This window comes from Perognathus longimembris, chromosome 9, assembly GCF_023159225.1.
Source record: "Perognathus longimembris pacificus isolate PPM17 chromosome 9, ASM2315922v1, whole genome shotgun sequence".
NCBI classification, from domain to species: Eukaryota; Metazoa; Chordata; class Mammalia; order Rodentia; family Heteromyidae; genus Perognathus; species Perognathus longimembris.
In genome coordinates this window covers 48,455,891-48,476,190 of record NC_063169.1, presented here as the reverse complement: position 1 = coordinate 48,476,190, position 20,300 = coordinate 48,455,891, and the positions used below count along the sequence as shown (strand labels likewise).

At 36.5% G+C, this 20,300-nt stretch overlaps 1 protein-coding gene across 1 annotated transcript in view; it reads right to left on the bottom strand.

Moving 5' to 3' along the window:
• Positions 1–20,300, bottom strand: part of Lama2 (laminin subunit alpha 2) — a 547,138-nt gene that overhangs the window by 183,757 nt on the left and 343,081 nt on the right. Inside the window, exons 19-21 of the mRNA XM_048354062.1 lie at positions 13,795–14,006; positions 10,090–10,196; positions 2,993–3,173 (exon numbers count right to left, since the gene is read on the bottom strand). Of these exons, the coding sequence (XP_048210019.1) occupies positions 2,993–3,173; positions 10,090–10,196; positions 13,795–14,006 (500 nt within the window). The remainder of the gene's footprint in view (positions 1–2,992; positions 3,174–10,089; positions 10,197–13,794; positions 14,007–20,300) is intronic.

Here is a 20,300-nt window from a genome sequence, read left to right as displayed (position 1 = left end):
TTGGCCAGTCCTGGGCTTTGGACTCAGGGCCTGAGCACTGTCCCTGGCTTCTTCCCGCTCAAGGGTAGCACTCTGCCACTTGAGCCACAGCGCCGCTTCTGGCCATTTTCTGTATATGTGGTGCTGGGGAATCGAACCTAGGGCCTCGTGTATCCGAGGCAGGCACTCTTGCCACTAGGCTATATCCCCAGCCCAGAAAGTTAGTATATTTTTGTGCTGTAAAAATAAATTACTTTTTGACAAAGAGCAAGTTTCAAAATAATGACAAATAAATAAGCTTGGTGGGCCTCTTAAGTCCAGTACATTTTGCATAGATTTCTAAATGACAGGACATTTCAGTTTTGTGACTATTTAAGCTTAGTTTTGGTTACAGAAACTTTCAACAAAGCCATTTTAATTTTTACTTATCACTTTCTGCTATTTCTTTCAATAAATTTTCATACTACTTCCTCAGAATGTTAGACAGAAGTGTGAATCCCTAACCTATTGCATTTCATGACTCAATAACAAAACAACACTTAGGAAGCTCTTCAAAGCCATGTAAAAGAAGGAATTCTTGCCTATTTTCAGTAGATGGGCCAACTACCAAGAATATATTCTAGTACAGTTTTTAATTTCAAAGGACTGAAAAGTGAGACTAGAAACATCAAATTGAAGACTAATATTTTGAGAAACCTTTTGACTGGTTAAATGATGAAAAAAACATTTTCATTCAACACACATCATTTGATTAAGTTCGCTGTTTAAGGGATCACAATCTTTACTGCTTATGACATTTTGTATTAGTTGCAAAAAAAAGCTTAGCACAATACTAGACAAAGAATAAGCAGTAAATAAATGTTGGTAATTAGTGTTTTTTGTTATTATGACTGTGGTTGCTTATTTTAAGCCAAAGGATTTATTTCCTATGCATCATTCATTAAAAAGAAAAATAGTAAGGGTGATGTTTATGCATTAAGAAATATCTTGGGATAGTGTGAATCATTATTTGTGAATAGAAATTCTCTAAGTATGTTTTCAGTGGAATGCTAATAGTGAGCACAAAGCAGATCTCAGCAATTAGCTAGTTTTCTCTTGCCAAAGCACAATGTTTTCCACAATTAATGATATTCATGAATAAATAGAAGCAATGAACATATAGCACTCCATGTCACAGTAATTTTTCTCATTATCTTATTGCCATTAACTAATTCTAAACAGTATGATGTAGATACTATTATTATCCTAATATAATAATTGAATTTTTCAGAAGAAAATCTAGGCTGAATCACCCAGTCAAGGTGACAGATGTAGTTACCGATGAATCCACTGGTTAAATCCAGGCTGCTCAGTAAAAGTCATGCTGGCAATCATAAATGTTATCCTTTCTAGATAGTGCTTTATTTTCCATTTTGCTTCTCTGGCTCAGAATACTATCAGATCTGCAGTTTTTGAAATGCTACCACCATTTCATAATTTTACCCACTATTGTTTATTCTGTCTGTAACTTGTTATAGGCATGCTTGAATGCTCGATATCCTCACATTTATTTATACTTAGCAAAAATAGTAGGAGGAACGTAGTTTAAAATGACACTTTATAACTTTATTATGTTTTAATGGTCAATAGTTTTGTGTACATTAATTTTTACAAATGGGTTTTCTCGTGTAATAATCTTGGCCCATACTCACATTCTCCCATATTCTTTCTTTTTATTGCTTTTTTGTTGCTATTTTAAAGGTGATACACATAGGGATTACAGTTATATAAGTCAGATAAAGAATATATTTATTTTATTTTATTTTTTCTTAATTCTCAAAGTGAATTACAGAAGAATATATTTCTTTTTGTACAGTTTCACCCTTCCCTCACTCTCTCCCAGTTTTTCCCTCACTTCACAACCCACAATTTGTATAGTTCTTTTTCTACATGTCTAAGGAGTATCATTACTGCATTTATTCAGTATTTTCCCACCATTTCTGTGCTACCTTACCCTCCCCAAAATAGATCATGACTTGTAAATGTACAGAGATATTGGCTTGTAGATAATAAACAAAATTTTAGAAAGTGTACAATTATCACCCTAACAGTAATCGAAAATGTTTTGGTCTATGACAAAGCCATGTATCTAAAATTCTGGAGAATATCTGAAAATTAAAATTTCTTTAAAGAAGTTTAAATATCATTCCTAATGAATCTCACATATATTTTCTGTGATGGTTAATAATAATAATAAAATCTTACCATGTAAATGATACTATAGTGTAGATATATCATTGAACTGTAATCAATGAGCTTAGAAAGCACGAGTAAGATTTCACTTCATGATTGTTGGGGTAGGGTTAATCCTAAACTAGTGGCGTTAAATTCAAAGGTCATATTCAACACTTTTTTTTTCAATCTATACTGTGAACAATGGTATTCTTATAGGGTATGATTTGTATGAAGGCTCTGGATGAACACAGAACAATAGTGAAAGGAATCATGCTAGAAAATACTTCCTCTCTTTTCTCATGTGCTAAATATGTATAGCCCAATTTGTTTCTCTCCCAAACGATCACAGTTTTCAAGGCATCTAAGAAAGTAGATAAAATCATGTGGCTCGTTCTAGGAAATCTACATTAAATGATTTGATTCTCATCTCAAGTTTGCAATAAGTAGGGGAGTTGAAATGTCTTTCTTTTTGAGTAGATCAATAATAACACTGACACAAGAAACACTGAAGATTTGACTTTCCAGCTGCAGTAATCATTGCAAAACTTGCAGAATGTAGGTCACAGACCGGGAGCAACATGGTAGAATTGGGATCTTCTATTTTTTTTCTTTAATACTTGCAAATGTATTTATAGGGAAAATATTTTAAATGACAATGAGCTATATTTACTTGAAAATAATTATGATTATTTATTAGGTTAACTATTCCATAGCATATATTTGTTGTCATCGAGCATTTTCTTTAATAGAAGTGACTATTCCAGAAGTGAAGACACTAAAACCAGTCTTATTTACATACCTCTGCAGCCTCCTTCCTGGAAGTTGAAATAGCCATGGGCACAGCGGTCACATTTCTTTCCTGTGACCCCAGGCTGGCACCAGCATTGTCCATTCTCTTCACAGTCAAATGATTTTGACCCAAAGGAATTGCAATTGCATGGAACACACCCTCGTGTAGATTGTAGGCCAAAGGTTTGAGGCTGGCAGAGAAGAGGAAATAGGACATTGAAATTTTAGGAATTAATTCACAATGAAGTAAGATGCACAAAAGACAAGAGATCAGTCAAGAAAGAGGAAGTAGGGGTATCCAGATTCCTTCCTGATGTTAGAGCAATGAAGCTGTTATTTAATAGACTGGATATTTTCTTATATCCAAAGAGAAAATTGCAATTGTTTCAATACTAATACCAGGAGTAGGCATTGTTCTTTTCTTTTTCCAGTTATGTTTTAGTCAGCCATTCCCTATATTTGCTAACATCTAAAGTTGCAATGAAATAAATTATATTTTACATTTCTAACTTTAAAATTTCATTCACTTCATTCCTAATCATCTAAATTGATTACCTTCATAAATTATGAGTTGCTTTTACATGTTAATGCTTTTGACATTATTGACCAGCAGTCTAAAGTTAAAATAAATTTGGGGGCTGGGAATGTGGACTAGTGGTAGAGTGCTTGCCTCATATACATGAAGCCTTGGGTTCGATTCCTCAGCACCACATATGTAGAAAAAGGCCAGAAGTGGTACTGTGGCTCAAGTGGCAGAGTGCTAGCCTTGGAGCAAAAAGAAGCCAGTGAGTGCTTAGGCCCTGAGTTCAAGCCCCAGGACTGGCAAAAGAAATTAATAAAATAAAATAAATTTTTACAAAATGAATCCCAAAATTTGATCTAATTTTTATCATAGCTCATAAATACTTTTAAGCAGGGCTATAGTATGTACTTTTTATTATAATTTACAGATAATACCTACATAAACTGAATAATTGATTCAGCAAACATGTAGCTTCCCTGGGTTTAAATAATGGAAACTGATTTATGAGAAAAACGGAAAGCACTAGATTAGAAAAGTAAAAAGAATGGGGCTGAGAATGTAGCTTAGTGGTAGAATGCTTGCCTAACATACATGAAGCTCTGGGTTTGATTCCTCAGCACTGCATAAACAGAAAAATACAGAAGTGGTGCTGTGGCTCAAGTGGTAGAGTGCTAACCTTGAGCAAAAGGAAGCCAGGGACAGTGCTCAGATACCAAGTCCAAGCCCCAGGACTGGCCAAAAAATAAATAAATAAATAAATAAACTTTTCTTTTGAAAAGTAAAAAGAAGTTTTTATGAGATGAATAATTCACATACATATCCCTTATGTATTTATGACACATTGTCTGTAGTCAAATTTGTATTACTGCTTTGGCTGCCTATCTTGAAATGCATGCTGTCAGACTGGAGTGACTGTTAGAAAACACCAATGGATTTAGGAGTCATTCCTACTAGAAAAATTAAAAGTATTTCTCTTGCTTAAAGTATAATCCTTAACTACTTAAAGATAATGAAAAAAATTAAAGTATGTCACCCATTATTTTCAATATAGAGTGTGTCACATTATTAAGATATTAAATCTGGAAAATTGGTCTCGGTAATTACCTCTTTGTAAAATATAATTTCTATTTTGGAAAATTAGATTGAGTAATTACTTCTTGGTAAAAATAAATATTACCATTTTATGTTAATCACCCCAAGAAAAGTGAATAGGCCTCACTATGCATATTTGAAATTATTGTTGGAAATATTTAAAAAAATAAGCCTTGGAAATTACTATTATGCTTTTAACATGACTAAGAAGAGTTTGATTGTTTAAGTAAAATGGGCTGGCTGAACTTGATAATAATTTTAATATTTACATTGACTGTTGGCTTTATTTTTCTTTCTAGTTAACTCATATTTCACTATATTAAAGAAAGTATCCAATAGTGGTAGAAAATGGTATGATTTTGAAATCAAATTTACCTATATAATGAAAATTTAAAACACAATAGTTTTATTCATACACTATAACTCAGTGGAAAATGCTACAAATAAACGTAGTTCAAGAGGTATAACACTAGCCTTGAGCACAAAAAGGCTCAGGGAAATTGCCCATCCTCCCCCCAAAAGGAACTGATCATATATTAGAACAATGACTATAATATAAGCATACCATTTCACTATTATTTAGCACCTTGTATATCTGTGGGGGCATACATGGTCAGTGTTAGGGAAATACTTTAATAATTCAAAGCATTCATGCTATCAGATGAGGAGCAACCATCAAAATACATCTCAAAACAATGTAAAAGAATAGCAAACAGAATTCTACAAATTCTACAATTCTAGTTACACACTTAGGACACACATATCACTCAGAAACACATAAACACAAAAGTAACTATATAGAAAAATACTAGCATATATACTAAATTAGTAGAAAAATACTTTCCTTTGCCAATATTTTCTAAAATATCAATTAATAAGGTAAGTTATGGATATTATTTTACACTCAGGTAGTAGTGTACATTAAGGTAGTACTTTACATTCATCCTTATTCCCTAAGTTTTCTTTATCTAGCACATATACACACATATATGCACATATGTTTGTACATATCTATATGCATATTTTAAGGACAAATCAATTTCATACAAAAAGATTTTTGTAAATCATAGTCATTATTAATAAATGCCATTGTTGATTATTCCAGGAAATGCACAAGATGAAATGTCACCACTCTTCTTTTTAAAGTTAAATAATGCAGTAAAAAGGCTAAATGACGCTTAAATAAGACTGCCAAGCTTCACTAATAAAATTTTATTCAATTTGAGGTTCAAAAACCTTATTTCAAAGGCTATAGAAAATTCCTTTAATGAAGAAATCAAAGGGTAAAACACTGTAGCTAACAATCAAGATTAATATCACAACACAAACACAGGAAAGAGTGCTGGTCCAGGCCTAGCATGAACTTGGCTGGGTTCACATAAATAATTCTTGCTAGAAGTAGTAAAATTCAGCACTCAAGTATTGGTTCCTTTGTGCTAAGTACTACTAGAAAACCCTTTATCAGTATGATCAGGAAAACTCCCAAAGATAGTTGTAATTGTCACTACATTTTTACATATTGGGATAACTGAGGCATTGAAAGGTTGCTTAAAGTTATAAGCTGGTCAACTATTGAGTCAGGATTCCAATACAGCCAGCCTGGGTTCAGAATCAGTGTCCCTCACTCTCTCTCTGTCTTAGGACAAAGCAATACTGTGAGGTATGAAGGAAAATGGTATGAAGGAGATTTGGCTGTCTGCTCAATTTCTGTTATAAATGCATTTCCTTGAGTTACTAGTGTTGCCTTTTAAGTTGATTCATTTTTTGGGGGAAATGGAGTTTATTAAGACTTTCCATTTAGGAACAATAGCAATAGTACTAATGCTTGATATTCATTTTTTGTTGTTGTTGTTAAATTTTTATTGTCAAACTGAGGTACAGAGAGGTTACACTTTCATACGTTAGGCATTGGATAAATTTCCTGTACTGTTTGTTACCTCCTCCCTCGTTACCCCCTCCCTCTCCCCCTTTCCCTCCCCCCCATGAGTTGTTCAGTTCATTTATACCAAACAGTTTTGCAAGTATTGCTTATGTAGTTGTTTGTCTTTTTTTACCCTGTGTCTCTCGATTTTGGTATTCCCTTTCTATTTCCTAGTTCTAATACCAGTATACACGGTTTCCAATATACTCAGATAAGATACACAGATAGTGCAGGTACAACCATAGGAACGGGTTACAAGAGGATCATCAATAATAGAAGCTACGGTTTCACATCGCATGTTGAAAGTAATTACAACAGTGATATGACAGTCGTTTCCATAACATGGAGTTCATTTCACTTAGCATCATATGTGTCCATAAGGGCTATTGGGCTGTTGTGATCCTCTGTTGTGACTAGCTGAAACCTGTGCTAGTTATTCCATATGAGGGAGACCATAGAGTCCACATATCTTTGGGTCTGGCTCACGTCACTTAGTATGATTTTTTCCAAGTCCTTCCATTTCCTTACAAATGGGGCAATGTCTTAACCACCCCATGTTAGTGCTTTATGCCCTATTCTCACTCCCTGAAAGAAAACGTGCGGTGAAGAATTCAGATACCCAACAACCACCAGCTTCTTTTCTTCTGTCTATACAGAAAGACCTCATCCTCCTCCCACTTACTGTGTTGAATTTCTAACCTCTCTTGTGATGGTATAAGGAGGCTGGGGTTGAGGGTTCAGTCAGGAGAGTGGAGCCCCTCATGAATGAGATTAGTGCCTTAATGAAAAGGCTCCAAAACAATTTCTCTCCCATGTGAAGGGGCTGGGAAGAGATGGCTGTTTAGAAGAGCCAAACCATCGGCACTGAGAGGTCCAACAGTGCTTTGATTTTCAACTCCATCAGTGAAGAACAAATTTCTGCTCTTCCTAAGCTACTCAGTATTATGTTCCTCTGATACAGCATAGTGAATGAGCTAAGCCCAGGTCTTCCATGCGTCTTCAAGTCACTTATAGTCACAGCAGGATATAAGAAAGTTCCTACTACATTTGGGAATCTGCTAATGGGAAAGTTTTACTTCCCATAGCTCTGGACCAAAAAACAACAACAACAACAACCACAAAAATCAAAAAACCGATTTTGGTAAGCTGTGCTCAAATAGGCTTTTCCTAAGACATTCTTCCTTATCTCTCTTTTTTTTTTTTTGCCAGAGAATGAGAACTCCACTGTGGAATAAGTCAGAAGCTTTCCATTATGCCATGCTCTGTCTGATTCATGTTCATGTGCTTTCTTCCTCAAAGATTTTATTATTTTTTTTGCCAGTCCTGGGACTTGGATTCAGGGCCTAAGTGCTGTCCCTGGCTTCTTTTTTCTCAAGGCTAGCACTCTACCACTTGAGCCATAGCACCACTTCTGGCTTTTTCTGCTTATGTGGTGCTGAGAAATCGAACCCAGGGCTTCATGCATGCTAGGCAAGCACTCGACTGTTAAGCCATATTCCGAGCCCCCAAAGTTTTGTTTTTGATATAGGATCTAACTATGTACTCCAGCCTGGCCTTAAACTTGTGATCCTCCTGCCTCAGGTTTCTGAGTGCTGGAATTATAGACATGAACTTCAATTCCCAGCCAAAAAAATCTTTCTGACTTGGTTCCTAGAATATCTAAAGCAGACAGAAACATTATGAAGTTGGTTCTACTGTATATAAAGAAGGTAAATTAAAGAAAGATTCAAGGAATACACAGCCAGGAATGAGGAATTAGGGATTTGTGTAAGGCAACCCACTACCAAAATTTCTTTCTTTCAAAGGTACAATAATGAGCCCTGAGATGAAATGATTTTTCTCCTTATTTTCCATTTTACTCCTTAGAATCCTTACCTTCAACTCTCCAAAAGCCCCAAATCTATAGTAGCAAATCTCTTTCTTGCTCTCTGCAACTCAGTCTTGAAAGGGTGTCTCCCCTCTTTCTTCCCACTTATCTCTCCACTTCCCTACCATTATTTGAATTTGACTAGCAAAACTAGAACCAAATTTGGTAACTAGAAGCAACTTTCCTTATTTTGTGTATGATACACATTTATGGCAGGGGACAGGGACGATCTGTTTCTTGTGTTTGATAAGTATGTGAGCAAAACTAGGATGTGGAAAGAAACAAAACCCCCTAACTGTAATGAATACCAGACAAAAGGTATATCAAGCTCTAAATTTTCCTGGGCAATTTCTTTACTTTATTGTTTTTAAAATTTGTTCAGTCATAAAAGTGATATTTGTCAAAATGATACCTGAATTCCTTACGAACATTCTCCTTTCATTTCTACCTATGCATACCAACTGAAAGGTGTTTGAACTCCAATAAGCGTTTGAAAGCATAAGACAAGTTACTTTTCCAAAGGTGTCAGCGGGAAGATGTCTAATTTGGCACTGGCAATCTGCACACTTAGTGATTTGGTTAGCTGACACCAGGGACTTTTAGTTGCAGCAAACACATCACACACACCATGCAATATGCCTCTGCAATTACCGGAGCTGGGGCCCGATATGCTCCCCGAGGGCAGCCGCTGGAGCTGCTGAAACCCCACCTCCGGGGAGACCCCAGCACCCGCTGTGCCCTTTGGGGCTGCTCCTCCTGCTGGTGCACCTGCCTGCGGAGGCTGCACTGTCTCCCTAGGAAGCCTGATTTACAGACACATCTTCCTGTCACATCGCATTGCGGTGACACAGAGCCCAGGGGATCGCAGTGACAGAGCTTGCAGAATCGCTTCGCTGGATCCCACCACAGATTGGGCTTCAAGATCCAAGAGAAAAGAAAAGAAAAGAAAAAAAAACAACAGAACAACAAAATGAAAACAAAACAAACAGCATATGGTATCATTCAAAAGATAGAAGCAGATGATAGTTTCCAACTTCCACTGAAACGTGTGACATCGGAGAATTATTTTCTTTGGCTTAATAGTCTTTTATTACCAATACAGTGTATTGCTGTGATACTGTAAATCCACCAGCTCTCAAGGAAGATTCTCAAGGGACATATCCTACTGAAGGCAAGGCAATCAATATGTTCAGGGACTGAGGATAACACACTTTAATTGAATATTTCATTTTACCAAGATACCTCTAAAATATATTGATTTGTTTCTTTACTGAAAACTTGTCAAGTTAGTCATTGGAACCAACTTTCAAATGACAGAACTGGAAAGACAGCATTTTCTCAAAACAAAGGGAGTTAAACACTTTATTCCTAAAAAAACAAAACAAAACAAAGAATCCATAAAGCTAAAGAATATCTCACTCTCCAAAGATCTAACTGTTCTCTTTTTGGCTTCAAAAGCTATCTAAGGTATACCAAAGGTTATATAAATTGACTGTTAAATAAATGTAGGATGCAGGTCAACTGAAAGGACAACAAATTTTCTTTTATTTGAGAAAATTCATCATGGACCAATGTAATCTTACCTGTTGCATTTGATGATTCTGAGCCTTGATTTTTAACCTATAAAGGTGCATAAAGCACTCCTCTGAAAGCCACTGAAAAATCATGAGAGAAGAAGTAAGTCCTTGGACAGACCCTACTTACCTTACATTCATCGCAGCGCCTCCCTTGCACGTTGGGTTTGCATTCACACTGTCCAGTTTGCCTGTGGCAAATCTCTGAGAAGGAGCCATTGACACTACAATGACAGGCTGTAAAAAGAAGAGACAACTATGACTGGAAAAGCAGCTTTAGTACAGATTGAGTTTACCTTACCTGAAATGCTTGGTATCACTAGGGTATTAGATTTTGAAGCATGTTTGGATTTTGGAATATAATGCATACACCTTAATGATTGAGCACTGCTACTGAAGATCTGCAATGTCCTCACTCTTTTTTTCCTGAATAATTACTTACTTATTGTCAAAGTGATGTACAGAGGGATTACAGTTTCATACATAAGGCAATGGGTACATTTCTTGTACAATTTGTTCCCATTCTTGATACAGTTTGCTAAATAAAGGTATAGCCCATGTGGTAACACTAGCACCTAAATTCAGTAACAAAAGTGAGCTACGCAATCTTGTAGGCATTTTATCATTTAATCAACTATAGCAACCCGACAAATTGTAACGGTACTTCATATAATGGCTCAATGCTTGATCCTTATGTGCCATTAATGCACTAATACTATTATTCTGATCTTGAGACTGAAGACATTAAAATTCAAAGAAACCAGAACAAAAATAAGGTTTCATGTTTATCAGGTAGTATCACTGGCCAAGAATCTGAACAGAACTTCAGACAGGGCACAAGGCTATTGGAGGCAATATTAAAGTTTTATATTTGAATTGTAAAAATGCTGACCAATTCAAAAGCCAAACTAATTTCGGGAAGGTATCAACATTATCATGTCATAGTACTCATATCATTTTTAATGAAACAACATTTAATTATCCTTTCACTAAAACAATTGTTTACTATGTATCCGATTTTATTTTACAAAAATGAATTGAAGGAAACATACATCCTTTATACTTGAAAAATTATCAATATTGCTTCAAGTTTACTAGGAATAGAGCATTGTACTTGTTCGTCATTTTTTGTTTTATATATTTATATATTTTATTTTTTATATTTTACATAACATTTCCATATGTTGGCTTAAGTAGTCTTTCTTTATGAAGTTGATGTTATTCTAAAACTTGTAATAAATTAGCCTAAAATGTAGGTGTTCTTTTTTTTGTCACAAATAGAACAGTAATTAATGGCTTCCATTGTGCTTTACAGGTACATGTTAGTAGGACAGATAATTGCATTGACACTAAAATAAAATTGTGAGGGGGAGATGACATGAGAATTTAGGCTATTATTAGATGGTAAATGTTACACAGTACCTCTGAAAACTTTGAGGACAAACTAGGAATGCATTATAAATTGTTACTCTGTCAGCCTATGCTGTTATTTTGTTCACTTGCCTCTGGATTACACTTCCCTTTAATGCTCTTCTAAAATCTGCTTGATATTCTTCCAGCAAAGTTTTGCCTTCAGTATCTACTAACTCAGTACTGGTAAGGTGGCCATTGAGACATGGATCTGGAGAGCAGCCTGTTAGGTCCTCAGGCAATGGCCTAAGAGCAGCCACAGCTGAGTGAGGGGAGAAAAAGCAATGAAAGCAATAGTTTCTTTAATTACCCACTTTTATCTGGACAGAAGAATTGTACAGCACATTATTATGCTTTTAATTTTTCTTTTGCATATTATACATAAGTTTAAAAAATGTCAAGTAGTTTAGAATCTTTAAATCCTGTTGTCCCCTGCAAGTAGAAACTACAAAATTAAGCTTACTGTACATTTGGTAGTGCTTAATTAATGTCCCCTTAAAAGGAACAAAAGGAATTGGGCACCAGAGGCTCGTGGTTGTCATCTTACTAGTTACTTAGGTGTCAGAGTTCTGGAGGATTACTGTTAGAACCTAGGATTCTAACCAAATACCTAGCAAAAAGTTTGGCTGGAAGCATGGCTCAAGTGGTGCTCTGTTGTTCTACAAGAAAACTGAGAATGTGACTGAATTCAAACATCATTATCACACCAAAAAAGAAATAACAATAGAATTTTAAAATAATGAAATATGGAAAATTACATACAGAAGAAAGTTCATTAAGTGATGAACTAGCCTTAGAATTGGTGATTCATTGCTTCTCACAAGTATATCAGGTATTAATATCAAATGCCACATGTGTCTCTATGTCCCAAGACACACTGGATCCTCTTTACGTATTAAACTCTTTAGTCTTCACACACACAAAAAAGGCCCTCATGCCCACCAATCTCAACAAGGTCAAATATTTTGTCCAGTGAAGTCACAAAGCTAGAAAGCATAGATCCAACACAATTTGTCTGCATATAAAATTTTATTAAGTTCCCCATGATTCTATACCAATGTGTTTAAAGTCATTCCAAACCATTACAAACCATTACAATCTTGGTGCTGTGGTTTATACTTGTAACCCTGTTACTTGGGAGGACTGTTTTTTGAGGAAAGCCTGGACAAAATGTTAGTGGGATACCCCTCTCTATTAATAAGCCATCTCTGATGGTGCTCTTTTAGTTGAACCACACCTCCATCCCTGCTTTTTTGTGTCAGTCTTGAACTAAGTCTGGGGTGCTGGGATTTTGTGGTCAAAGATAGTACTTTACTACTTGGGCAACAACTCAACTTCTGACTTTCTGGTGGTTAATTGGAGATAAGAGTTTTCACGGACTTTAGTGCCCATGATCCTTAGAACTCAGCCTCCTGAAAAGCTAGGATTACAGGCGTGAGTGACCAGCACCTGGCCCAGCTCTGCTTTTGGATGATTATTTTGGAAATGGAATCTCACAGTCATTTTTGGCCTGGTTGTGTTTGAAATGTGATACTCTAGATCTCAGCCTCTTGAGTAGCTGAGATAATAGGCCAGAACCATAGGTATGTAGCTAAGAGTTTCTTCTTATAGCTCAAATTTAGCAGCAGTGAACTGCTGTTCTCATAACTTGCTTTTACCTAAGCCTATGTCAACCAATAAGGCTGTTGCCTGATGCACTGGAGTGCTAACATGGGATTATATTCCATTCCATTTTCTATTAATGAGCCTTCTTTGCATAATACATTAACACTATTACAAAGAATTTATAAATTCTCTGCAACATTGAATAATATAGCTAGGGAAACAAAGATGAGGGCAGAAATGTCCTGTATTGAATTGAGGCAAGTCTAGAGTAGCTTATTTGGGGGAAGAAAATATAAAGCAAACATTGCACAAATAGGTTTAAGATGAACTGTTTACTCAGCAATTATAATACCTATGTGTGAAAATATTGTTGGATTTTTATGTGTATTCTGAAATATAGGACTGCAAAAACATAACCGTTTAATGCCTACTGTTGGGCACTAACGAAGTAATGCAGACAGATAAATGTATTTCAAGTAAGTGATTAGAATTGAAGTGTCAAGAGAGAATTTCCAAGAATTAATTTCCAAATTCTCCTTTGCTGCTATGAACACATATTCATTTTGAATCTCCATATTGCTTGCAAACAGACATGTGTTTGCCATTTTCAACACATCAGCAATGCAGCCATTTTCACATTTGTACTCTATTGGTACAAAGAAGTACTTTGGAATTTGCAGACCCTGTGTCTCGGCTACACATCTGTCATCCGTGCATTAGAGATAATTTCCTGGTGTCCAATCCTCACTCAAGAACTCATCAGCTACTTTGAGGTATAATACATCAATTCTGTCAGGAGCATCAATAGTTCAAGACTTACGCTGACAGTTCCTTGCATCAACTGCGTCTCCAAAATATCCATCAGCACAGAGCTCACAGTACCGGCCTGTTGTACCTGGCTTACATATCAGACAGGAGCCAGACAAGCTGTCACAGCTGCCAGGGACGGAGAAGTCAAGGTTGTCATTGCATTGGCATGGCTGACATGATCCTCCTGGTACAGAAGGTTGTCCAAAATAGCCTTCCGCACACCTACAGTGAAAAATTGCATCAGTCAGTATTTCAATATTCCTAGACAATGTTTCTATATTCCTAGCCATCTTAGGAGATGGCTTTTCCCTTTAAGTATGCCTTGTCTCAAATACAAAGTGATTTAAAAGAACTATTTTGCTAAGACTACAGTGTAGAGACAAGATGAAATCTTGCCAGCCCTACTAGTAATTAGATTTCAGTCAGATGAAAAAAAGAAAGAAGATCATGTCACTGGTACTGTAGATGAGACCAAAGTGTAATAAGAAATCTGCTGCTGGCACTCTGGGGGAATCCTGTTCGAGCTGCAAAGCCTTTGTAGTACAACACATCATATAACTTTGTTCCAATTGGTTGTTTTCTGTGCAAATATGTAAGGTTCACATTTATTTGTTGTTCTTCCAGCAGGGGCACATTATAAAGAAACAGACTCACAAGGAATTTCAGTACAGAGTATTCAGGATCTATTTAATGGAAACTATGACTCAGAGTATTTTATTGTTATTTGGGTGAGGACTGTGGGTGTCGCTGAATTAATAATACATTTGTGTGCATTTGCATGTAGATGCAAATGCCGGTTTCCAATAAAGACTCTTTTCTGGAGGAATTTATATGAATATGCCTGCCTACTATGGTCACATGACATAAGATATTGTACTAGCAGATTCAAGGTCTTTAAAATAAAACAAAAACTTTACTCAGATGATGTGGCAAACATTTTCATTTTTTATAAGACATAGCAGAGAAGAATGTTTTTAATTATAATATTGAGGGTATCTTGATTTAAATGTTTTAAAATGCTGCTTAATCATGCAGATGCTCAGATTCATCTAGATAAATGCCACATGTATTCTGTTCTGTCATCTCTTTCAGATTTATTGTCTCCTTCTTCACATTAAGCCAGTCTTGCCAAAGCAGACATGAGACAAGGCATATGAAATCAATGATCAGGCTAGGTTTGTCATCTATGCTATCTTATCAAAAGTCAGCAAGGGTCAACATTGAGTTGAAACAAAACAAGTGCAGATGATATTTCCTCTCACATGTGGGAGTTAGATCTAAATTATAAACATATATAAAACATATGTAGGAATATCTATCATCTACCTATTTATACTATATTTACACAAACAGACTAAAGGACAGTATATTCAGGGGAGAATTCTAATCATATAATTCCTCTGAACAACTAATTAAGAGCTTAATGAATAAATACCAGGAAGCTGAAACATATTTTTGGGGGGAGGGGAACAGATGACTACAGAGAGAAAGTACAGTCATTATATTCAATGCACAAAAGTAAAAATGGTACCATGAATTTAAGGGTGTGGAAGGGAATAGAAAAGATGGAGAATTATGGAAGAGATGACACTGATCAAGATGCATACAACTTGTGATCTGTCTTGTTGAATTGAAATCCCTTTGCACACTACTTAAAAATGAAGGAAAATATAATTACATTCATTGTGCACTACTGTTATGCTCACCTACTAAAACATACAGAAGTCATTATTTAGGGCAAGACTCTTGCCTTGATATAGAAATGCTTTAAACCCAGCATATCATACTGAAGATACATTAATAACATAATTGCAGAAAAAAGCCACTAACTTGGTATTGTCACTTTGGGGAATCTAATTTTCTCAAAGAATTTTAGGCATCATAATATTGTAGGTTTAATGAGTTATTATACCCTTTACAATAATATTAGTAGCTTTAATTATATTCACAAACTGGTTTATAAAATTATGAAAGTGTATAAACATAGCTCTTAGAAGAATACTGACACCCACAAATATAATTATTTATTCATCCATTATTATAAAATATATCTCCACACAATTCTTTTAGGAGTGTTATTCAATGTCATAAAAATTAAGATTTTAGGGCCAGGCAAGGTCTTTAAAATAGTTACCTGGGAGGCAAAACAGGAAGCTCACAGAAGGTTTGAAGCCAGCTTGGGCAAAGTGAATGCTAAATCTGTTATTAAAACATGCTAGAAGTTTAAGGACTGGGAATGTGGCTCAGGTAGTGTAGCACTTGCCCTATCAGAGTGAGGTCCTGAGTTTAAACCCAATTATAGCCCAAACAAGATGATCTTTCTGAAGTTTAACCTCATCCTTTTTGCTGTATTTAATATTCAGAACTTATGAAAACGTCCACATCACATTTCATTTTGTTTATCACTAAGAGAGTGACTTTGCTCCACTTAGAACAAGAATGTGTAATGATCATTATTGCAGCCAACAAAACCTATTATTTTCAGCTCACTTTCCTCAAAAATGATTTGCAGTCTCAGGAGAGATGGCATTATAAAACAAGGTCTGGGAATTTTTCTTAACACAGATGACAATTAGTAAGTCCAAAATTCGTGTACACTTAAAAAACACCTTGATTCACAAAGAAAATAACTATAATTACAAAGAATAACTAAAGAAGCATCTATCTTAATGTTTATTGGAGGATAGGATATGCATAATAGAAAATTCCTGTCACTTTTTGAAAGGAGGCTATTTCACCACATATGTGCAGTTTATTACTGGCGTGAAGGTGTGTGTGTGTGTGTGTGTGTGTGTATGTGTGTGTGCGAGAGAGACAGAGAGACAGAGAGCTTATGCGTAGAACAGTGTTCAGAGAGAGCCTTGTAAACATGTTACAGTGGATCCGGGAGAAGATGAATTGTGCCTGTATACCTAGATACCCCGAAAGCTAAGATGTGAAAATTGTGGTTCAAACCATCCCAGGAAAGAAGTCTCTGAGATTCTTAAATCACATTAACCAGCAAAAAGCCAGAGGTGGATGTGTGACTCAAGTGGTAGAGCACTAGCCTTGAGCAAAACTGCTAAGAGATGCTGCCCAGGCCCTGTGTTCAAGCTCCATATCAGCACAGAAACAAAATATTTTATGTAAATTGCTGATAAAATAATGGAGTAAAATTCTTATTCACTGTGCTCCATGGATGAGATGAATCTAGATAACAAAGGAGAAGAGGACAGGATATCAGAAAAGTCTGATGAAACAAAAAGGCAAAATGCAAAAACAACAACAAAATTAAGGAGTTTGCAGCTCCAGGCCTAATTCTCTTGATGGGGGAGGGGAAGCTTCTGTCACAAGGGAAGCCATACACAATAGACAGTAGCACTGGTTGTAAGATCAATGATGACTCCTTTAATTCTTAAATCCTGTGTGGGGATTTGCTGTGAGAGAGACTTCCTTGGTGGCAGGTGAGCATTGAACTGGCAGACTTTCACTCCCTGTATTTTAGAGAGCTCTGTGTAGGACTGAGGTGCACTGGAGTCCTGAAAAAGAGCTGTGACAGATCAGGGGCATCTGGACTGAGAATCTAGGAGGAGGATGGCAAAAGGCTCGTAGACAGGGAAAAGCTTTGACATGGGTAAGCTGAGAAGTGAATAGAAGCTCAGGAAGTAAGAAGCACAGTAGTTTCTAGTCTTGCCTGACCGGGAAGAACAGTTTCAATTTCATTGCCTGAAAATCATTTCAATCAACGAAGTGCTGAGCGCTAGGCTGGCAGAGTACTCAGGTTATAGGAGCTACTGAGTGGCTGTGGGGGTTGAAAGCCTGGCAGGGTTTTATAGTTTTCATTTCTAAGAGTATCTTATTTTATTTTGAACTAGCATATGTTACAGGCAGAATTTGAGCAAGAACTACCACAGGAACTTGAAAGCAAGGAATAATCACAGCTCTAAAGTCCTAGGACATAGGGTCTGGGCAAGAGAAAATTAGAGACTCTTGCAGAGGGACTGGCATTGATGTGTGTGAACTGAATGAATAGAAATTTAGGAAATGTGAGGTGCAGTGGGGACTAGCTCTGCCAACAAGCTGAGAGAAGTTTCATTGCCTAAGGACCATTTCAGCAGTGAAGTTCTAAGCCCTCAGCTGCCTGAATACTCAGGTTCCAAAGATTCTGGCCCGCTTACCAGTCAGTGATCAGGCAGGATTTGAGACAATACTACTCTGAAGACTTGAAATAAAAGGAGCAATCATAGCTGAAGAAATATTTGGACAGAATATTTAGGGGTGAGATGATCAAGAGGGGTAGTTATGCAGAGGAAGGAATACTGACATGAGGGGGTTTAGAAATTAAAGCAATGCTGGGAGCATGTTGATACATGGCTCTGCCCTCCCTGGCTGGAGAAATGCACAGTGCCTGAAGATAATAAAAGGTATAACACCGGGGCTGGGGATATAGCCTAGCGGCAAGAGTGCCTGCCTCGGATACACGAGGCCCTAGGTTCGATTCCCCAGCACCACATATACAGAAAACGGCCAGAAGCGGCGCTGTGGCTCAAGTGGCAGAGTGCTGGCCTTGAGCAGGAAGAAGCCAGGGACAGTGCTCAGGCCCTGAGTCCAAGGCCCAGGACTGGCAAAAAATAAATAAATAAATAAATAAAAGGTATAACACCAAACTTGTGGCTAACAGAGTGTTCAGAACCCGAAAGCAATCTAATGGTTATGGGACTTGTTGTCAGGCAGGGCTGAAATTTTGGAACCCAAGACCTGGGGCTTATACCTCAGAGGTTTAAGTAATTAAGAGGAAGAGTCTGAATGATTTGAAACTAGCAGGCAGGATAACTGATCAGTGGTTCAAAACTCAGTGGCTTGATTTTAATTATTCCCTACTCTTGGGCATATTTAAAGGATATCTTACTGGATGCAAGTATATTTCCACAGAGAACACTAACAAGGAAGCCTGTGCAGCAAGTGGAAACCTGCCTGGCTAAAAACGTCAAGCACTGTGAGGTCAGCAGTGGATTTTAAGGCACAAAGAGAGGAAGATCTAAATTGGAAATAACAGAGAAATAACAGAGACCACAGAGTCTTGATCAGCCCGAACCTACAAATAACAGCAACTAAAATACAAATGACTTCAGCTAGTTTTCCTCTACATGAGTAGTGCTGTAGATCACACTGTTGTCCTGAGTATGTAGGCAATACATTGGCTACTGGCTAACCCCCATTCCAGCATTGTGAAAGTACACTCAAGTCTCCACCATCCGTGCATGCCTGAACACTTTTACTACAAGGCTACAGATGGATAAAATCTCCAGCCAATGATATGACATCAGATCTAAATGCAGAAACACAAGAAATATGAAAAGGCAAGGCACACGACACTTTCAAAGACCCATAAGTGAAGAGGAAGAAAGCCAAGGCAAAGGACTCAGAACCATGATTATAAAAGTGACCTATGCAATGAGAGAGGTCACATATTAAAAAGCTGAATGAAGTCAAATACCTGAATGAAGTAAGGGAGACAATGTAAAATATGAAAGAGAAATTCAATAAAGATTCAAAAAGCATGAAAATATCCAAGTGAAATTCTGGAAATAAAAGACTTGATAAATCAAATAAAAAAGTAAGGGCAAAGTTTGTCTAGTAGACTGCACGTAATTGGAGACATAATACCAGGGCTCAAATAGCTGTATTCAAACAATAAGATAAAAAAAAGGGAAATAAAGAAATATGAATGAAACATGCAAGACTTCTAGGAGACTAGTAAAAGAGCAAATTAATGAATCAAAGGCATGGAAGAGAAAGAGGTGCAAGGAAAAGGAAACAAATATAGTCATTGAGATAGGAGAGATTTTTCTCAAATTATTGGGGAGTAACATTCAATAACAGGATACCTTAAAGACATCTGGCAGACAAGACTGGAAAAGAACCACTTGAAGACATATCTAAAATATTAAATACAAAGAACAAGGAAAGAATATTGAAAGCTAAAAGAGAGGAGCAAGAAGTCATATAAAGACAAATCATCAGCAGACTTCTCAGAAAATTCTCTAAACTGGACAGTTTAGAAAGCACTGAAAAGATACAACTGCCAACATACATTACTGAATCCAGAAACCCCTATCTCTTTAAATTGAAGGAGAAATAAAATCTATCCATGATAAACAAAAACCTATGGGACTTCACAACCATTCATCTCTCACTGCATGAGATACACATAGCAGAGGAAGATTAACACTACTAGGAAAATGTGGGTAAAAGTACTCTCACCAGATAAAATCAAAAGGAAATGAGGATTACAAAAGAATCAAACCACAAAAAAACCACCACATGAAATGACAGTTATTACTACTCACCTATCAATAGTAACTAAACACTCACGGTCTGAAGTGTCCATTCAAAAGACACAGACTGCCAGATTGGATTAGCAAACATGACCCACCATCTCAGTGACAAAGAAAAAACAGGTTTGAAATGAAAGAATAGAGAAATATTTCCAAACAAACAGAGAAGTAAGTAAGCAGAAGTAATGGTAATCATATT